Genomic DNA, 21,077 nt, shown 5'->3' with positions numbered 1-21,077 from the left:
TAAATACTAGGAAGAGCTGTGGCAAGTTTTCCAAAAATCTTACAACTAACAACCTACTTGTCAAGCATTGTGAAAAACTGAGTGCATCCAACCTTTGCACCGTCCTATATAGACATCAGTTACCCAGTTCCTGTGTGAAACCTGCTTGACAAGTGTTTTTTGGAACAAGAGAAAAGATTCCTGGTAAATGACAGTCGTGTTTTCCTCAGGTCTTGGTGGAGGACGTGTGGAGGAGAGAGTTCTCTATGGGGTTCAGAGCAACTCCACCTTCCTCGAGTGCATCCCTAAATCCCAGCAGGCTCAGATTCGATGGTACAAACAAAGACCTGGATCGGATCGTAAGGAGGAGGTCAGAGAGTGTACTCATCTGCACACACCACCTTAACAATAAAGCACAGATCCTTCTTCCTCTTCTTTCCTTTTCTTGTGCTAAAATCCGAAGATGGAAATTGTTTTCATTGTTGCACCTGAGGGGTTAAGTTTTTTCTCATGCCAGGTCAAAAAGCAGAGGAGTTACAGAGTCAAAGACTGGGTTTTTACATAACTACTGCTTGACTTCAGCCTCACTGACTCTTAAGTTCGAATCCTGAGCTCTTTAACAACTGTTTGTGCCACAAATCACATGCATGCAGCACATGCTAATGTTTATGAGCGTCCAGAGCTTTCTAAAGACGTTTTTCAGCTCTTCTGTCTGTGAGGAAGGCGAGGAATGACTTAAACCAGACTCTCCCTTGGGGTTGGGGATGGGACATCATCTATCTCACGTGAAGGACAGAGAAAAAGGAGCATGAGTTACATTTTACCCTGCATTTAACCTTACTGAGTAACAAATGTTCATGCTGTACAACTGCTTTTGTTTTTGGCCAATTATGGATGGGTCAAGGGAGACTGTGCATTCTTAAATGTACATTCTCTGGGTAGAAAAATGCAGCACAGCTTTAGAGGATAGTGTGATCAGAACACAAATTGAAACTGTATAAAATACTGTCTTCACACATAGAATTGGGTAAAATGACACTAGCAGCTCAGTTTCCAGCTACTGCAAAGTAGTTAAAACAATTTCATTCTTGCTGAAAGTCTTGGAGATAATAGGTTGGACAAACAAAGACATGCAGGGATGGAGAGGTAATGTGTTTGTATTTGAAGTGTAGAAAGAACCTCATTGATGATGACACTCGTCTCCTGAATGAGACAACAGAGACGTGCTTACTCAGCACCTCAGTGTCCTCCCCTCCCCTATCCAAACACACAAACCATCCTACACCCACCGCGAGTGGCCCTCTCACTGCTCAACCCACTCGCTGCTCATCTCTCTTCCCACTTCCCACTATACTAATTTACTCCCGCCACTGTCCCCTGTCCTCGCTCTCAGGGGTGAATGTAAGCATACTGACAGGTGCAGAGGCCACTAAAGACCCATGTGTTCCTTTATAGGCTTTCACAGCAGTGAGCCCAGTGGTTTTTTTGCCTATGTGCGCATGTGTGTGTGTGTTTCTTTATGAACCCCTACAGTGGAAATCATAACAGAGCACTCCCGAGGGACGGCCATGTGTTTTGGGGTAATGAACACAATGGGGTGTTTTCTGTGTTTGTGTGTCTAGGCATGCAATGATATGTGACCTATTGTACTCTAGACAAAGTGATGAAGGAGCAAATGCAGGAGTTCTTCCTCCCCCAAGACTGTCATGCGATAGACACAGAAGCTAGGAAAATATGATGGATTAACAGCAAGTTTGTTGGTGTGGATAAGTGTCCAAGAGGTTTGATTTATTGGAATATGCAAATAAATTCATTTCAAGGTGACTGAAATCTTATCTCACGGTTTCTCTGCCAAAGAAAAGGTAGGAAGAACCACCATCTGGACTTACTGGCAGCTTAGTGCATTTTTTCCCCTCTTTGTGATCCATTATTTAAATAATAGTGCAGACTCAGGCGGGGCGGTACAGCAAAAACTTTTATAAAAGCCTGTCGTCCTGACAAATGGTAATCATTATGTAAAACTTAAAACTGCTGTTTTGGTGTTTGAAAAATTAGAAAATGAGAAAACAAACCAGACGGTCCATTAGGATTCAGACAGTGTCTTAAGGGGTACATATCTTTATAGTTTAACAGCCAGTAAATGAATAAATAAATTAAATTCTTTGGCAGAGAACATGGTAAATATCTCAATTTCTGTAGATGAAATACCCAGGACAAAAGGAGAGTAAAGCAAAAATGCTTGCATGTTGTTAAATTATTATACTAGGCCTAAACTGACTGACATTTAATAACATTCAAGGAACATCCTACAATCACAGTTTTCCAGCTTAATTAGAGAAATACTTTACTTTAACTCTGACTGGGCTGAGTCTATATACTTTCTTTCTCCGTTTTGATGTCACAGAACATGCAGCAATGAAATAAAAAAAGGTGTGAGTTCTGTTTTTGCTGATTTCTTCTTTGGCATTTGGTGAATAAGCACATTTACAGTCAGTTGTAGTCTGAGCAACAGCAACACAGCTGACAGTGAAAACAAAGTGAGGGAGATCAAGTCAAAAACACATAGCTGGAGGTCAGAGAAACACGCCCGAAGGGAATTTTTTCAGGTGTTGGAAGACATAGTGTAGTTGTGTGGGCGTCTTTGTTTGAACTGTGTAGCACAGCTTGTTTTTCAGTGTCTTTATCTGAACCTTGCTCCTTAGAAGATGTGCAAATAGTATTTTTAGAACCAATGTTATGTTCAAGGATGTTAGATGATATCAGCGACATCGGTGGTATTGATCAATAAAAAAAAACAAATATCATGATCGGCCCAAAATGAATATTGACAAGCATTATATGCCTGTTAGGCGAAAGGTTTACAGTTTGTTTGAAAATGTTACACACAGAAAAGTTCTTTCTTTTTTCAAAAAGCATTGCATTATATGTCTGCACCTGCCTGTGGGCCATTATGATAAAAGTAAGTGTGATATCATGTTAATTCCACTAGAAACTAGAGAAACTGATCTCTTCTGCTACTGGGTGGAAAAAAATTGTGCATGTATTGATATCAGCATCAGCAATCACCCAGAATGACTTGGAAAATATGAGTGTATTGGACAAAAAAAAACAAAAAATCAAAATACTCCTAGTTATTGGACTTCTTTGGCCAACAATAGTCTCATCTCTGGGGCTGTGGCTTCACTGTCATTGTCATTTTTGTTCTTCTTAGGTCTACATATTATTCATCTACTTTTCATTCAGTAGTTAACAAAATAGTAGTAATTGTAGCAATGAAACTATATGCATAATAAACCAGAATCTCATGGTTGTATTTTGCAGTCGTAATGTGTCCCTCTTTTGGTGCAATGATCTACCTGCCTTGGGGCAGCAGGTGATCATCTCAGTGTCTGGCTCATTTCAACCTCTCACTCTCAGTGCTTTTCTTCCCACTCTGTTTCCTTCTGTCTGTCATCCCCTCTTCGTCCCCGTTCCTCGACCCTCCTCGTCAGTCCCACCTTAATCTCTCCTCACTTCTCACTTCCTGCCTTCAAGCTCCGCATTTTGTGCACTTTGTTTCCTCACATCTTTCGTGCCGTCTTCGCAGTTTCCCACAGTTGTTTTTTTTTTCCTTTCTCCCTTCTGTGTTTTTTGGTTTTGATAAAGCCATCCTCAGCCAGCTGTTCGCAGCGCTCTCCAATAATTTCTCTCTTCTTATCCCCTTGTAAAAGTCAGCTATTAAAGATGTGAGATGGAACAAATGTTGCTGTCTTCCTCACAGCATGTTTGTATTTGTGCGTGTTTGTCTGTTTGTGCCTGTAATGCGTTCACCTCCTGGAGCCTGGAATGCTAGCCCATTAGAAAACTGCTAATAGGAAAAGCATGGATCATGTTGAATGTGATGCGCAGTGTTCATTACAAGCAAAGCACCAACTTCTTAAAAGCTCGAGAAGGTATTTATCTAATAATTGAGGCATCAGGTTATGTAAGAGGCAAACCGAGGAAACCGCTTTTTTCTACTATTAAAAATGGTGTTTCATTGGATTACTCCAGGTGCAGGCAAAATTGTTCACACGCACATTTGCACCTAAGCTTGTCTACAAACACAGAATGCAGTACAATTGTCTTTTGCTGGCTTAATCACACACCCAAATACACACAGACACATACACACACCGCCACACAAATAAAGACGGACCATCTGGGTAAGTTTTAAAGTCTGGCATCACTGTTTAGTCACAGATGCCTTGATTTGGGATAGCAGAGGGAAGATGTCTGAAAAGGCGCACAAATAAGCACATAAATAGTGATGGAATGAATTACAAACAGACAGAGACTTCCATGAGTGAGATTTTTACGTTTTTAATATGCCGGCCATGTGTTTTGTCAAGTCAGTCAGGTGTGCCAGGAAACAAGAATGTGACAGGAGACAGACTGGCGAGTCTAATGTGCGCAAAGGTCGACATCCAGGGAGGCTCTGAGGCTGGTGGGTCTGCCTCTGCCTGGACGACACATCATCAGTGTCAGACCTGGAAACCACCACAGAGCTACACACACACACACATATGTATCCGTAGCACAACATATGTGCAAATTCATGGCAATATTCTGGCTCTCTTATCAGTTACACCTAGAGAGGGTCAGGGCAGGGCTGTGGGAGGTATGCTTTTGAAGCAGCCACACATGCACAGGCACACACACGCTGGACGCTCGCTCTCATGCTCTTTCTCCGTCCTCTCCATGCAGCTGTGTTGTTTTAGGCCCCGACAGCAGCCGCACCAGCTGATGAATCGCCGTGGACGCTAAATGAAAAGCGGACCATAAACATTAGCATGCTACTTAGCCTTACACTTTAACGACAAGCAAATACACTCTCTCACCAGCACTTACTGCTTACACTCATTATGCCCGCGAAGATCTCTCCACACCACATAATGACCTCTGGCTCCCCAGCGCTGTGGCTGATGCTCACCGCACCCAATTCAATATGTTTCCTGTTTCAGGGGTCATTACCTTGTTTAACACACCTTGGATGCAAATCTTGCGTGAAATGTATGTGTGTAAACCGGGTGGGAGGTATCAAGAGGGTGTTATGAGCAATCAGCCTGAATGATTGTTTGGGAGGGGTGAGACTCAGAAGAAGATCACATAATCACATAAAGGGCCGTTAAAATGATTTTTTCCACATTATTTTCTTGCACACGGTCAATGGATTTAACAGAACGTGGCTGTCAACCCCTGAACTTGTTCTTTGTGATGTAGCTCAGTATGTTTCTTTTCGTCTCACAGGTCAGACTGGATGATCGCGTTGTTCACACCGACCGAGGCCTCCTGATTCGCTCCCTCCACGGCTCAGATGCTGGTGTGTACGTGTGTGTGGCTCAAGAGCACACACACTTCACCCGCACCCTGCTCCGTCTCACGCTACAACTTGTTACACACGGACAACTAGACAGAAAACCCAAGCCGAGCGAAGATCCCGCAGCGGAGATGCACAACGGAGCTGAGTCACGTCAGCGTTATAAAGACTACCTGAGAGTGATGAGCTCCCCCTTCAGCTCCCTGGAAGAGTACTGCGACTCGCTGTGGCTGGATAAGCGCTCGTCGAGGGTGCGAGGACGAGGCTTAGGAGGAGTTGGCAAATGGAAGCACATCCAGGAAATGAAGAAGAGCAGGAACAGGAGACACCACAGAGAGAGGGGAGAAGAGAGAGACAAACATGTGCGAGGGAGAGCAGCGAGGACAGCAAAGCAGTGAGGGAAGGGATGAAAAGAAAACCATTAAGGGTTAGCTGTGTATATTCTCTGCTTTAATGATGAAGCTGATGTGACAAAGAACTGTGAAACTACAGTGTCAGATGAGCACACAAAGTTTAACTCTGAGCATGAAACACCAGCAAGGAATATAAAGTCCAAGAATTAAAAATGCATGGCAAGCAATTGGAAGTAGCATGGCACTGTAGGTATGGCTTTTTTAAAAAAATCTGCCAACCACAGTTTATAAGATAATTGCAGTTGTTTGAGGAAAAAACATCTTGTTCAGGGATTTTATTTTTTATCCTGATTTACAGAAGATTCCAAAAGTATAATGCTTCAAATGCTTTGGATGAAACTATGACATCAAAGACTAAATGACTGAATTACTATGGTAAAGCTACTCAAGCTGCAGTATACCTGACCAGGTGAAGGACTGTAACATAACTGATGTTTTGAACAGCTTTGACTGCCATTTTTTTCTTGATGGTATAAATAAATCATCCAGTCTAGAGAGGTAATTATTTCATGATAATCAAAGATACTGAAGTAATGAAACTAGGAAAACATCTAAACAAAATATATTTTTAAAAAGGAATTTACTTGTGGTATTGACATTGCATTCACTTTGAATGACTGTAAATATTTATATGACATGTACAGGAGATACAGCATGCTCATTTTAGTCTTATTACTAATCTGTTTTTCTATAATTATAATCATGTATTATGTTTGGCTGACAAAATGACATATTTTTGTACATTCCCTTTACTATCATGTATTGTATGTAGTTGCAATAGATGTTTTCATTACTAGGGTTGTCTGAAAGTTATTTAAATAAATTTGTGTTGGAGCCTCTCTTCCCTGAATTGCTTGTTCACTGAAATTCCATGCAAAGATAAAATCAATATGCAGAAAATCTGTTGCTGCAGTTACAGGCAGTCTCAAGCATATAGAAGGCGATAATAGTAAGCTGACTCCTACCAAACAGCCTTTAGTGGCGGTGGACAAACCAGAACCGATACCGGCTGAATCAGAGAAAACACCCTATGGAGATCTGGCTCCACTGGACTGGCCTGAACCTCCAGAGGGTCAGATCATCCATCTCTCCAGAGAGGACATCCTGCCGGTGGTGAAACCCCTCAGGGCTCATTTCAGCACGGGCCTGGTCGTCAGTCAGGTCAGGAACTATCTTGCTGCATCTTCTGAAAATGTTGCCAGAAGAAAAGTTCCCCAGTGCTGTCACTTTTTCCAGACTGCCAAAAGGCAGTTTGAGAAAATGGCTTCAGAACTGAAGATCACCTCCAAGAAGAAGGATCCAGAGTTCCTCGTGGATCTGGAACAGACTGAGTCTGCTCAGTCTGTGGTCGGAAGCACCAAAGCTGATGACAAATGCCCTCTACCTGGAAGTGTTCCGGGGTCTCCCAGGTCGGTTCCACCAAAACATTCTGGAGAACATCAGAACATCAAGATCACCACCCCACCTGAAGAAGAACCAGACGAACTAGAGGAACCAGAGATTCCTGCATACGCACTTTCAACAGCGCCTTCCAGGCTGAGTCCTCGTTCAGGTCCCAGAGATGCTGTGGTTTCTGCAACCATCTGCAGGGACGATGAGGCTGAAGGTTCTACACCAGTCCATGAAGAGCCAAAGAGAGCTCTTCCTCACCACAGCCACTGTTCCCTCTAAACTGCACGCGTGCACAATTGCGCACTGCTGACACGGTCTCTGCACAGAAAATCTGCGCTGCGCACAAAAAAAAAAATCCAACCTAAATTGTAAATAAAATAAACATGTAACAATTCATTCTGTGCTATTTTTCAGTGTGAGTCAGTGAGTGACCGGTGACTGGCTGCTGCAGCCAATGATGCGATTCACATATGTATTTACCATAGACTGTATATAATGGTATTTACGCAGCTAATCAACGTCAGGCGTCCTTATGTGCAGCCACCATTGTTCTCATAGATATGAATGAATAGATAGGACACGTCCCTTTGAGCTGCGTGCTACGGCGAGGCTAAGCTAGTGGGGGCAAAGTTTCAGTGCATTACGTTGATGTAGACGGCGTGAAAACGGAAACAACATGTATGCCGGCTCACTGTGCTGCATACAATTACACACTACGTCGTACGATTGAGACAAGGAAACTTGGAATGACTTTTCATAGGTAAGAATAGTTTTTGGCTCTTTTTTCATTATGAAATCTTGTTGAGAGCTTCCAGTCTATGAGAGCTAACTAGTTAGCCACTAGCAAAACACTAAGGCGAGCTAGCGGCTTGACAACCAAATACCAGATGATTAATAGTAGCTGTAGTATAGTTGTACAAGCAGTAGTAGTAATACTAAAAGTACAAGCAGCAGTAGTATAAAATAGCTATTAGAGTCATAGAAGTAGTATCAGCATTTGTAATAGTATTACAAGTTGTAGTAGCAGTGCCAGTATCAGCAGCAGTAGTTAGTGTACTACCACTACTACTAGTAGTAGTCACATTGCTATTACTACCACCAATACTACCAATAGTAGTTATAAAGCCTAACTCATGTATATCCAGATTACCATCTATGTTCTTCCTCCAAACCCATTTTATGATTGGGATTACAGGCAGTTCTTTAGGACTGCTCTCAAATAATTGAAATGTTACTAAACAAGGTTATACTCATCAAATTAAATAGCTCTGGTCTCCAGTATATTGGCGAATTTGGTTCTTTGTACTTAATTTATTAGCATGATTTCTTTTTAATATGTTGTGTACAGACTTAATTACTTCTCTGTCTACTTTTCTTACTCCATGTAGGTTTCCCAGAGACTATGGGTTGAGGAGGAATTGGAAGTTTGTCGGCTTAGACCTGGTGTCATTCCATCAGTGTTAAACTTCCCGGCTCATCTTGGAAGAGTATGTGCCAGAAAGACCACAACCAAGCAGCCTTGAGATCTTAGACAGCATCTCCCTCAGGTGGGTGTCAACGGTGTTCACGATCAGGTCTGTGGTAATCCTGTCAAAAAACAAAACAGAAAAAAATCTAGATTATAAATCAACATGTAACCAAAGCACTCTGTGTATAACGCCATAGTATAGGATGTAGTTCAGAAAATGTCAAAGTATAGTATGCTTTACTCAAGAATAACATAGTATGGCCTGTAGATCATAGTACAGCATGTTGGCAAGAAAAAAAAACAAAACATAGATTATTATGTGGTTCAAAAAGCGCAAAATGATAGGATGTTGCCTAAAATTGTCATGTATGATATGTGGTTCAAAAAATGTCATAGTGCAGTATATTGTCAAAATTGTATGTAATTCAAGAAAACATCAGAGTATAATATGTCATCTAAAAAATGACATAGAATAATAATTTCATTGCACAAGTAAAAGTATAGTAACTTTTAAAACTGTTCGAATTCTTATGTTGCTAAAAAAAGCAAAAAAAAAAACTAAAACAAAAAAGTCACAATAATATGTCAATTAAAAAAAGCCTATAGTATAGCGTGTCGCCCAACAAACATCATAGTATAGCATGTCGCTCTAAAAACGTCACAGTATAGCCTTTAGTCCACAGCTGTCAGTAGGTGAGGAGCAACACAAAAACAGTCCAAACGCTGGTTTTCAGAGGGTGAGACGAGAATTTATTTGAAAGAGTAAGTTTACAACAACACAACATGTGAGGGGGTTAAAAACAAATGGGTGTTAGTAAAATAAAAATAAATCAACAGAACTAAAAGTGAACTTCATGTTTACATTGATGGGCATTCCAACCAGGAACAAAGTAAAAGATAATCAATACGAAAAAAAAACTCTTCCTCTTCACCTCTTAAAACCCAAAAACACACCGCAGTAGCACCCTAAACTAAAACTACCAATGGGTTCCCTGTTTTCCTTTCTGAACAATTCAAAGGTCCCTCTCTATCTCCCTACACATCCACCAACCACTGGAACACATCTCCAAAGTTCTGCTGGGCCAGCTCAGCTTCCCCTCAGAAGAAGTGCTGCCACCTGCCAGATGAAGGAGCCTTTTGAGAGGCAGCTGGCATCGTGATTGGACTGTACTTTGGTCTGTTCCAATCCAGCTTCAGCTCCAGAGACGGCAGGCGGGACGAGTCAACGGAGGCCGGGTGGACGAAGGCATGCAGCTGAGTACAATCCAGAAAACAACAGAGGAGGAGTGCAGTGGTCCAGGGCCAGAACAGGGTAGCATCGTATGTCTCTTAGAAAACATCATAGTATAGCCTTTGGTATGAAAAAATGCCATCATATACATCATATATTGTACAAATAACAAGTCAATGGAAAGAGACATACATTGTAGAATTGTAGTAATTGTGGGCTGACTGATTTACTGATTATCAGTATTTTATTTTTTACTGCTTTACGGTAATAAATACTTTTAAAAATGGCGCTACTTTGGCTCTGAACCTTTATCTACCTGTGGTCGTTCTGTCTTCTGGAGTGATTTGATTGGTTATACGTCACGAATAAAACTCCTTTAACTTAACATCTGTAATCAAAACAAAAACGTATCAACAAAGCTTTCTGTTAGAGTTTGTGTTCTTCTAAGTGTAACTCCAAGATTTTAAACTTTCATTTACTGCAAATGAATATCTACTCCAAATGTCTCACTAATAATCATTATCAGCCTTAAAAACCCACAAAACACCCCTCTATACTCGACGACACTTAGTACAGTCTGGTTCCCCCTTCTATAAATCTGCTTGGAATCTTTCACTTCCTGTTTGTCAAAGTGGCCTTCTACCTGGACAGGTTTTGTTGGAGCTCATGCAACAAACATTTTGGGTAACTGCACTTTAATATGGATGGATGACACTGAATTAGAGTCTGTTTTCATGAGACTGAGTTAAGATATGATGCTCTGTCATTAAATAGTAAATTATTTCTCAGAATTCACAGAGGAAAGTCTGAAATGTTTGCTAGGTTAGCATCCCACATGTTCTTTGGCTCAGCTAAAGCTAACTCTCGCCAACTTCTGGATCTCTTGAGTTGCTTGTTGTTAAATTATCTTGCTAGAGGTGCTGAAGCTCAGAAAGTCTGAGATGTTTGTTCAAAATAAGCTCATTCTCAAGTCTTATCTGAACTGTCCTCTTTTGTTTGAACTTTCCCTAAACTTAGGAGTTAATGAAAGAGCAGCACATCCAGACTCAGTCTCATTTATGTAGAGATTAAACTTCAGTGTCATTCATTGATGTTAAAGTGCAGTTTTTCATGTTGCACATGCTCCCGACCAAACCAGTCCAGGTGGAAGACAATGTGAAGAGAAAGCTCCAGAGGATGAATATCACACATTTACGTTGGAAATAAATGTCCTTTAATTTGACATTGTCATGCAAAAGTTGGATTTCCCTTTAATGATGTTCAAATCTTTGTTGAGTGTTTTGTTGATATTGGTTTCTAAATGTTTTTTGACACTCGGCCCCAGAGATTAAAACCTTCTACGGCTCACAACAATTCACACATTATCAACTATCTTTCTGACTAAACTAAGATAAAAAGTGAAAAACTGTCTGATTCCTGCATCATGAATGTAAATCTTTTTGGTTTTTATGACCGTAAACTGAATATATTTGGGCTTGACATTTTATAAACCACAAGAAGAAATGAATTAGTGGAGAAAACAATCAGCAGATTAGTGGACAAAGAAAATGTGTTTTCTAACATATATGGCTGAATTACTCCAACATTACAAGATACATACAATTTTAATTCAATTTTATTCATATAATGCCAATTACAGGTCCAATTGTCTCAAGATGCTTTATTTTTATATTTTTTTGTCATATTTAAAATATGACAAAATATGAAATTTAAACCTCTTGACTAATCCAATTTATTATTTAGTTTTTAAGAGACTAATTGACAATTCAAACTTTCTCCACTAAAACTAATAAACATGAGGTCAAATAGAAGGAACAGTTTTAAATACTGCAGTCCCACGATGACAAGAATAAAGTTTGTCAACAAAAACTAAATCTGCAGGTGGATTCCATTAAAGTCCTAATAAAGGATAATAAAGTGTGATACTAAAGGTTTGTGGTTTTAAAAATGTCAAAGTAAAGATATCAAGTTGAACATCTGGATGGAGGTTGATAAAAGTTGACCTCCCTTCATTTATCTGGGGCCGACTCCAAGGATTTTATGGATGGTGGTTAAAGACCTGCTCTTCTAGTCGTCTTCCTTCTAGTCGCTGTAAAAAGTCAGTCCATCCTGACCGACTTCAACACCTCTTCATGACAACTTGTTCTGCCTCCGACCTCGTGGAAACTCCAGAAACTCGGGAAAACCCATGGAGACTCGAAGAACTCGTGGAGACTCGAAGAACTCGTCGGGCGGGGGAAGGTGTGGTGGGCGGTGGGGAGAGGCGGGGGAGTAGAGGGGGGAGGCCGCCACCCATCTCCCCGCCTCCTCCCCGCCCTGACTCCACCCAGACTCCGCCTTGGCTCTGCCCATGTGGTCACTTGAGGAACTACGATGCCAAAGGGACGACGAATTTATTTCTTTTCATCTGATCTGTAGCTCAGTGAGTTAAGGATTTGCCTATGGAGCTGCAGGTCGCTGGTTCAAGACCAGACACTTCTTAAGTTTTATCAAAATTCTGACAAAGACAAACAAAGAAAAATGCCAGTGGTGGGTCTTGAACCTGCGACCTTCCACTTGGTAGTCCTCTTCTTATCCTCCTGAGCTACTCGCTCAGATACTAATTCTTCTTTTTTTTGCGCATTTATCATCTATTTTTTGCCATTTTCGAGTTTTTTTTTAACTCGGGTCTCGACTCGACCGTTTTTCTCAGGAGGTTGGACTTCAGCCTTTGTGCTGGAGGGTTGAACCCTCAGTTCCAAGACTTTCCAAGCCTCCACACCTCCCGAGTCCTCAGGACCTGAGCTTTCAGACAGTCAAAGGACTGATATCTTCTAAGTCCCTGAGTAATTCTCTGTTAGTTTGAACCTTTCGACAGTCTGAGGACTGAAATCTTAGAAGTTCTTGAGTAGTTCTCTGTTAGTTTGAACCTTCAGACAGTCTGAGGACTGAAATTTTAAAAGTTTCTCAGTACTTCTCTGTTAGTTTGAACTTTCTGGTTAACAGAAGCCTTAAAACTTCTGATGATGAGTCTTGATTTCACATTTAGACCATCCATCTGAGTTCTTCTCAGACCTTCACCTGTGGGTTTTTTAGAAATCCTCAACAAACTTTGATTCTCTTCACTGAACAGTAAAGTTTGTGGAGATCAGAAGGTAACATTAGTTTGATCAATGCCTTCAACTACTAGTAGACTTTATCTGGAAAGCAGTTTTCTGAAATGAGTTCGTAGTAAATCTGTCCACAATCAAACCAAGAACATAGAAAGAGGAAATGTTTGAAGAAACAACTTGATGTTTTCATTTCAGACTGGAAAACACTTTAAGCCCTTTATCTGTTTTTGCTCTTTTTGATCGTTTTATTGTCTCTTCTGTTGAATTTGATCTTCTAAAGTCTAACTGGTGTCTTTTCAAATGTTTTGTCTTTAGTTTGATTCTTCTTAAACGTTTAGTTTTGCTCTTTTCTCACCTTTTATTCTTTTCTAATGTCTGATTTGATTTCCAAATGTTTTGTCTTTTTAATGTTTAATTGTTTTTTCAAAAGTTTTATCGGCTTGCTTGAGTTTCTTTTTCTTTCCCAATATTTAATGTTTCGATTAAATCTTTAAGGTTTTTCTTTTTAAATGTTTTACCACCTTTTAATGTTTAATTTTCTTCTTAAATGCTTCATTGTATTTTCTGTGTAATTCCTATTTGAAGTTTTATTGTCTTGAAGATATAATTTTCTAATTAAACATTTAATTTTTTAATTAAATGTTTTGTCTTTTTAAAGGTTTAATAATCTAATTAAATGTTTTGCATTTTTTTTAAAATGTTTAATATTCTTCTTGTTGAATTGTATTTTTTAAATGTTTAATTATGGAAAATATTTTATCTGTAATTTTTAATATTTGTATTTTAAAAATTTGGTTTAATTTCATAATGACATGTATTGTATCTTGTTAAATTATCTCATTCAATATTTTGTCTGTTTAATATAGTTAAACATTAAATACAATTAAATGATATTAAATAGACAAAATATTGAATGAGATAATTTAACAAGATACAATACATGTCATTATGAAATTAAACCAAATATTTATAATACAAATATTAAAAATTACAGATAAAATATTTTCCATAATTAAACATTTAAAAAATACAATTCAACAAGAAGAATATTAAACATTTTAAAAAATGCAAAACATTTAATTAGATTATTAAACCTTTAAAAAGACAAAACATTTAATTAAGAAATTAAATGTTTAATTAGAAAATTACATCTTAAATTTCTTAAATCTTTTTAATAATAAAACTTTTTAAAGGTTTTATTGTATTAATTTTTTTGCCTTTGATTTAATTGCTTTTTTAATGTAGTTTATTTCTTTAATCTTCTTTTTCTGTCAAGATTTTAACCCCAACCTCAAAAATGAAATAAACCCTTAAATCACAATGAAAATACTTCTGTTGTCACAATCATGAGTTAGTCAATTATTCAGTTTATCAATTCAACTTTATTTGTTTAGCACCTTTTACACAGATGACAAAACTAAACAAGCAAAGAGAAAAAAACTATGCTAAAACTATGATTAAAACTCAAAAACATTAAAAAAAAAAAAAAGATTTAACATGGTAATAAAATATGTTGTGTCCAGGGGATAGAGGGATTTTATTGAAGTCTTCTTGGGCTCACTTGGTAAATCATTTGAAATATAAACTTGATATTCAGTCTAAGGAAACTGCAGAGCGACAGAAGAACCAACAATATCTCCTGTTTTCTCCTTTAATGAGTCGACTCTTCTTGTGCTTTCAGACCAAAGAACTACAGATTCTTCACAACCTGCTCAAACTCCTGGTACAGGACCTCACCACACGGGTCAAGAAGGTTTCTGTCTCATTTCTACTCTGAAGCTCACCTTCTCCTGCTCAAACTGCTGACAAATGTTTCTGCTGCTCTAAAGTCTGGTCACCAGAACTTCCTAAAAACTCTCAAAGTCTCTTCTGCTGCAGGTTGCTTTGTAGAACTGTTCCAGAAAACCTCACTAAACCACATGGAGGGGCCTCAAGATAGTCGTCCAAATGAAACCATACAAAAACCAAACTAGCACAACCCAAACGCTAAAGTCTCCTGCAGCCTACCAGAGAACCTCTGAGAACAGAGAATCAGGACAGGAACTCTTACCTTCTGGACAACCAACCTTGGTTCACAACCAAGAATACAGAATGTGTCTGACCAAAAACCTCTAAAGACTCACTACAGCCAAGATAAAGACACAACTCAGCTGTACCAAATCCACTAATCACTGCACACCTTAGCACCATGTGCTTACTGTGGCTAAAGAACCTCATTTACCAAGACAACTATCCAGTACAAAGCCCTAAAACACACCAAGAAACACATTAAAGTCTATTTTACTGCTGGAAGCTGCAAGCCAACGCCTAAAGAACAAACTAAAGCAAGGAACCAAACCCGGTTCTGTGGTGAAGTGAAGCAGAGGAAATGTTTGTCTGCAGCTAAATAAAGCAGGAAGACACTGAGCTGCTCAGGTGTTCCTGATAACACCAATCAGCCACCTGGACAGCCAATAGGAACACAGCTTCCTGGAAGTCCAGAGGGCTGGGTTAGTGAAGGAAATTTAATTTAAAGTCGAAGCAGAAAGTTAATAAAGAAAGTTGAAAACCACCTTCTGATACCTGAAATCTCTGAGTTTTCACACAAAGAACACCTGAACATGTTAAACTGGTTCCATAGTAGAACCATCATTGTAAAAACGTTATAGTATGGTGTGTTGCTCAAAAAACATTATGACCCGGCTGTCAGGGGACAAACATGTAAGAAACATGAGAACAGAGAGAACCCAACCAGTAGGTCACAGTTTATCATCCCCCAGTCATCTCCTGAAGTCCATATGGTGAGAGACATCAGTATCTGGTTGTTAATTTACCAGAGGATGCTTATAATCATGCTGATGTGGTCTGTACTCTACAGTATTTTAGTGACTCAATAAATGCCTACGTTGTTTTTTTAAAAATGCTTTTTAGTTTTTGATAAACATTTAATAGCCTATATGTAATCAATAAATGACCTTTGCCTATCTTAAGAAAAATTCACTCAGAACTCTATGTTAACAGTACTAAATAAATCAATAAATACATGCATACACACAAAAATAAGTTAATACATTAACTGTGTTAAGATAAGATTTAGATTTTTTTTAAAAAGTTGTTTATGTTTTTGCAGAATCCAGTATTGCTCACTGGTTGGTCATTACATTTTATTAGTTTGATTTCACTGTTTAAAATGATGCCACCTCTTTTCAGACAGAACCTGTGATAATAAAAAAATACAAAATTTTTAGTTCCGTGTTAATAAAGCACTTAAAGCTTTAAGTATGGCTAAATGCTTTTTTCAAAATTAAATATATCACTCCTTAGGTGGTAGTGGCCCCAAGTTCAGTAAAGTTGGAAAGATATTCACAGATTCGACTTCCAGCATCAATAACTCATTAGATAATAGGTTGTCAAAACATAAACGGTGCCCTCTTTCCCATTGTTGCAAGGCAGACGATGTGCTACAAGCCCAGTTTTATCAAAAGTAGCTGTCTTTCAAGCTACAGGAATACATTGGTGTCTATGGAGTGAACAGGGTCCGTCTGCAATTTGCAAAACCGCTGCAACAGTTAAAGAGAGACAAATATTCAATAACTTCACTCTTATACATTGTAGTGTCACTAAAATCACTGCAGCCTTCAACTGGCTCCTGTTGACAAAGTGTTTTAACAGAAATGTAAATGCTGTAATTTGATTCTTTTAATGAACCATGTAACTTGAATGGATGTGATGCTGGTGTGACCACAGTGCACACGTGATGTTGCTCACAGTGGTCCAAGGGACGCTCAGGGAGTTTGTGTGTTTGCTCACACTCAGGAAAAATTAGGTAACATTCTGTATGATTTTCTCGTATGAATTGTGCCTCATTTCTTCAGCGTACCTTTGTGTGTGCTGACAGGCATATCCATAATTGCCAAACACTCATACATCGCAAATTGGACAAACTGGTAGCTGACAGGTTTCTATGTGTGACCGGCTGATTAGCCATCATGCAATACAGCTGTGGGGGAACTAATGATTGATTTGGCCATTGCAGCAGGGGGTTCAAATTGATTGACGGACAGGTCCAGCATACTCCTGAATACTCTTGGACAGGTATGCGCTGTGCAGCACGCGAAACACTGGTAAGCTTTAGATTTTGTATTAATATTGTTTCTTCTTTTAAGACCAGTGTTCTGTGGCTGCAGTGCAGAGTCTGTTGACGGTGTCCCGCTTATCGGCGGCGTCATGCGCGTGTAGGGTCGGACAGCGAGGTAACCAAAATGTTTGTTTATGCTTATTGTTATGGTTGTGTTGCTTGATTGTGGTTAAACATTTCTTTGTTTCATTACAGTTTTGCCTTTGTTGCCTTGTCTTTCCGCGTGTTTATGTCGTTTGTTTTTGTTTTTTTTTAGTTTGTAGTCGTTTTGCCTAGTTCTCTTTCAGTTTGCTTGGTTCGAGTTTTAGTTTCATTTTCTCCCGTATGTGTTGTTTATCCTCAGGTTGTCGTGGCTGGTTCTCTGGCTCAGTAGTCAGGTTTCTTCCCTCCATGGCTGCATAGGGCCTGTGTGACTTCCAGTTTTAGTAACTGCATTTATATTACCATTAGTGTGTGTTGTGTGCTGAACATATTTTTGTACCAGAATAAAAAATTGTATTTGTTTCTCTGTACGCGCCTCTGTATTCATTTGTTCACGTACCTGTGTTTAGTAGGGGAAACCCTCTGTTGAGAGGCAGGATTGTGAACATTCTTAGGGTGAAATTCCCTAGGTGGCATTTTCGGTTCCGTGTTGAAGAAACTAGAAGACCCTCACCAGTCCTAACTTGGTTACATATGGATGTGAGGAAGATACATCAGATTATCAATCAAACAAATAGTGCAATCACCAGCAGTCTTTAGAAGCTGCTACCATCTAGTGGACATTTAATTTAACCCTGGAAATCTGTGATGGTGAACTCCACATACTCACTGTGGATTTGGTGATCTGACGGTGGTTTAATTGAACGCACATTCTACACACACATTTGGAAATATATTTAATATGAATTGGCCTTCTGTTGCACAATATACATACACATTTGTCTTGTTGACGTTTAAAAACATCACAGCGCTATTTCGGAAGAAAATCTGTTTCATACAACCAATTAACAAGTTGCTGCATTGCTTTGGTGAGATGTTATTTACCTTTAATCTCTTCCTTAATACAACGCCAGTCTCAAATGAAGCCTATTTTAGGCCCTGCCCCTACTTCCTCTGCTGCCCTGGTGGGTGGCGTGAGAGATTAAACAATAATGCTAGTGAATAAAAGAGGGTGACAAAGCAAGAAATGTAATGACTGGGTTCACTCAAGTAAAGTCATGTGGCCGTTTTTCCACACCAGCTTGCATTTGCTAATGTTGTTGTATTCCTGCTTTTCTTCTACTACATCGTCCTCCTGTCGGTTACAGGGGCGGTTTGATTTGAATGGGATGCACAAGGCTGGAGATGTAGTTCTTGGTGGACTGTTTGAAATCCACTTTTTCTCTGCCTTTCCTGACCAGTCCTTTACCTCAGAGCCACAACAGCCTACCTGCCATGGGTGAGTCTGTTGAGGAAACAGCAAAGACTAGAAACTGGAAAGTTAGCGCCAATTCAAATACTAGAATGTATATTTGATAATGACACTTTTGTCATTTATGCAATTTTCAGCATTTATGCTCAGTCGTCCTGATTTTTTTCTGTTGGATTTGCACCTTGATTGTTCAGCTGTCTCCAGCTGGTCTCTTATGCTTACACAATTTTAATTTTGCAATTTCTGACTATTTGCATGTGTCATGTCTTTTTTGCATTAGTTTTGCTGTTATAGGATCTAGGCAGGCAGACCATGGCCTTTGTATTGAGGAGATCAAAGACCACACCAATGCTACATATGTCGCACTTGGGACTACCGTCTGTTACGATACTGTAACAAACTTGGAGTTGGATTTCGAGGAGCATTAAATTACGCAGTGCGTCAAGAAGAGCAACTTAATTATAGATAAGACGTGTGCCAGGCAAGCCTCAGTCACTAGGAACTTGTGGGTGATTCTTCTCTAACGTCTCTATTGCCATCTCTGCTCGCTCTTAGGTTTGTACAGAGTACCTATGGCTAAGTTCTTCTTCTTATAGTTGACTTGGATCAATCTGATTATATACATATCTAATGTAATGTAGACACAAGCAGTCAACTCTAACAAAGCTGGAAGCAACAGCAAAGACTTGGAATGTTTTAGGTATGTAGTCTGTGTCTTTCACAGGTGAGCTATTTTTCCACATGTTCCTGCCTGAGCAACCGGCAAAAGTTTCCGTCCTTCTTTAGGACAATCCCAAGTGATGCTTTTCAGGTAAAAATATGTCAGTAAAGTTAAGATGCAAAAAGAAACATTTTTCCTGTTTCAAATTAGAATTTGTATAACACCAGTTACATTCACTTTTCTTTTCATTGCATGAGCTTAGAAAACGCACGGAAAAGCAATGATTAAACATGGCTGTAGAACCTGTTAACCACATTTCCCACTGAAAAATGATTCTAATCTGCACGTTCATCTCTTCAATCTGTATTCATTCAGGTTCGTGCTATGATTCAGATTCTAAACCACTTTGGCTGGACTTGGGCAGGTCTGCTGGTCAGTGGTGATGATTATGGACTCCATGCTGCCCGATCCTTCCAATCTGACCTGAGTCTGTCTGGTGAAGGGTGTCTGGCTTATTTAGAAGTTTTGCCTTGGGGCAATGACCCAGCTGAACTGAGGAGGATTGTGGATGTGATGAAGAAATCCACAGCTCATGTAGTCATTGTGTTTGCACATGAAGGTCACATGATTAATCTCATGAAGGAGGTTGGTCTTGAAATATAATTTCATTATGACTTCATATATTTCTACAAATTTGTGTTTTATTTGTCATATCAAAAGATGTATCTAACAGTGTCACACATGTAAGCCTGTAATCTCAACAAATAGCAATCCACTAATAGGATTTTCATGTGAAAATCCTCAGAGTAATTGTACTGATCCCTAGTTTTAAAGCTATGTATCTCTTTACTGTCTAAAACATGCATTGCATGAATAAACATCAGCCATATGAACATTATAATTCAGAGGAGAACTTTAGCGGTAGGAAGAAATCAATGTAAGTATTTGCACATATGTTGCACAGGTGGTGAGGCAGAATGTAACAGGCCTGCAGTGGATGGCCAGTGAAGCTGGACAGCAGCTCCTGTGCTCCAGACCCCTCAGCTCATGCCGTACTTGGGTGGCACATTGGGCATCGCCATCCGTCGAGGAGAGATCCCAGGACTCAGGAAGTTCCTGTTACAAATACATCCCAATCTGCACAACCACAGCAACAGCTATGGGAACAACATGGTGAGAGTTTAACCCTGCAAATCTGGTATTAGGAAAAATAAGAAGCTGTCATTTATAACATGCAGTTTTTCATATATTTCAGGTTAACCAGTTTTGGGAACACACATTTCAGTGCAGATTCCCTCCTCTCCAGCAGGTTGGGTGGAAAGTGGGGGAGCAATATGCATGGAGAAGAAGATCTGGAGAGTGAGGGGACAGAGTTCTTGGATCTTTCCAACCTCAGGGCTGAGTACAATGTGTACAAGGCTGTGTATGCTTGGCATACGCCCTTGATGACATGCTGCAGTGCACACCAGGGAGAGGGCCTTTCAGTGGAAACAGCTGTACCACTTTACAAACAATGGAGCCCTGGCAGGTGTGATATCAGTTTGCACTCTGCTTTTTTTTTTTTTTTTTTTACCTGATTCGGTGCCCTATCATTTCTTCCAAAGTAGCATTTAGCCTGTCAGTTTAAATACAAAGCTATAACGTTCACTGTAAAATGTGCCAAGAAATTGCTATGTGCTTTAAAAAAAAAAAATCCCCATTGCTTTGTGAAAGTGGTGGATTAGTATTATATGTTAGGAAGGGCAATTGCTGTATTATTATTGATGTGGAAATTTATGTTTTCGTATGTTCTTTGGTATAGTATGTGGTTTGATTGTTGAATATTGTGTGGAATTGTGGGTACTGAGAGTAGAAATTTTTTATGTGTCACTTTGGTTTCCCTCTGTTCCTTATGTTGATAGCTTGTTTATTATTTGGAAATGGTCAACTTCACCACATCATTCGGTGATCAAGTCTCATTGATGAGAATGGTGATGCCCTGCCAATATATGAC

At 39.4% G+C, this 21,077-nt stretch overlaps 1 protein-coding gene and 2 long non-coding RNA genes across 5 annotated transcripts in view; all 3 read left to right on the top strand.

Moving 5' to 3' along the window:
* sema3d (sema domain, immunoglobulin domain (Ig), short basic domain, secreted, (semaphorin) 3D) overlaps positions 1-21,077 on the top strand; it is a 63,219-nt gene that overhangs the window by 25,303 nt on the left and 16,839 nt on the right. For 2 of the 3 annotated variants that reach the window (XM_035957680.2, XM_023291240.3), the window contains 2 exons: positions 210-349; positions 5,248-6,580. The exons of the other annotated variant lie outside the window; for it this stretch is intronic. In XM_035957680.2, coding sequence (XP_035813573.2) covers positions 210-349; positions 5,248-5,715 — 608 coding nt within the window. In that variant the 3' untranslated portion in view covers positions 5,716-6,580. Of the gene's footprint in view, positions 1-209; positions 350-5,247; positions 6,581-21,077 lie in introns of those variants that run through there. 3 annotated transcript variants of the gene reach the window in all.
* On the top strand, positions 7,769-10,053 carry LOC129348589 (uncharacterized). Its single transcript, XR_008601181.1, has 3 exons — positions 7,769-7,882; positions 8,511-8,669; positions 9,610-10,053. It is a non-coding gene; the product is annotated as an uncharacterized LOC129348589 (long non-coding RNA).
* Positions 19,139-20,087, top strand: LOC129348590 (uncharacterized). Its single transcript, XR_008601182.1, has 3 exons — positions 19,139-19,234; positions 19,460-19,729; positions 20,049-20,087. It is a non-coding gene; the product is annotated as an uncharacterized LOC129348590 (long non-coding RNA).

Source organism: Amphiprion ocellaris, chromosome 3 (assembly GCF_022539595.1).
Source record: "Amphiprion ocellaris isolate individual 3 ecotype Okinawa chromosome 3, ASM2253959v1, whole genome shotgun sequence".
NCBI classification, from domain to species: Eukaryota; Metazoa; Chordata; class Actinopteri; family Pomacentridae; genus Amphiprion; species Amphiprion ocellaris.
This window is presented reverse-complemented; position numbering and strand designations above follow the sequence as displayed.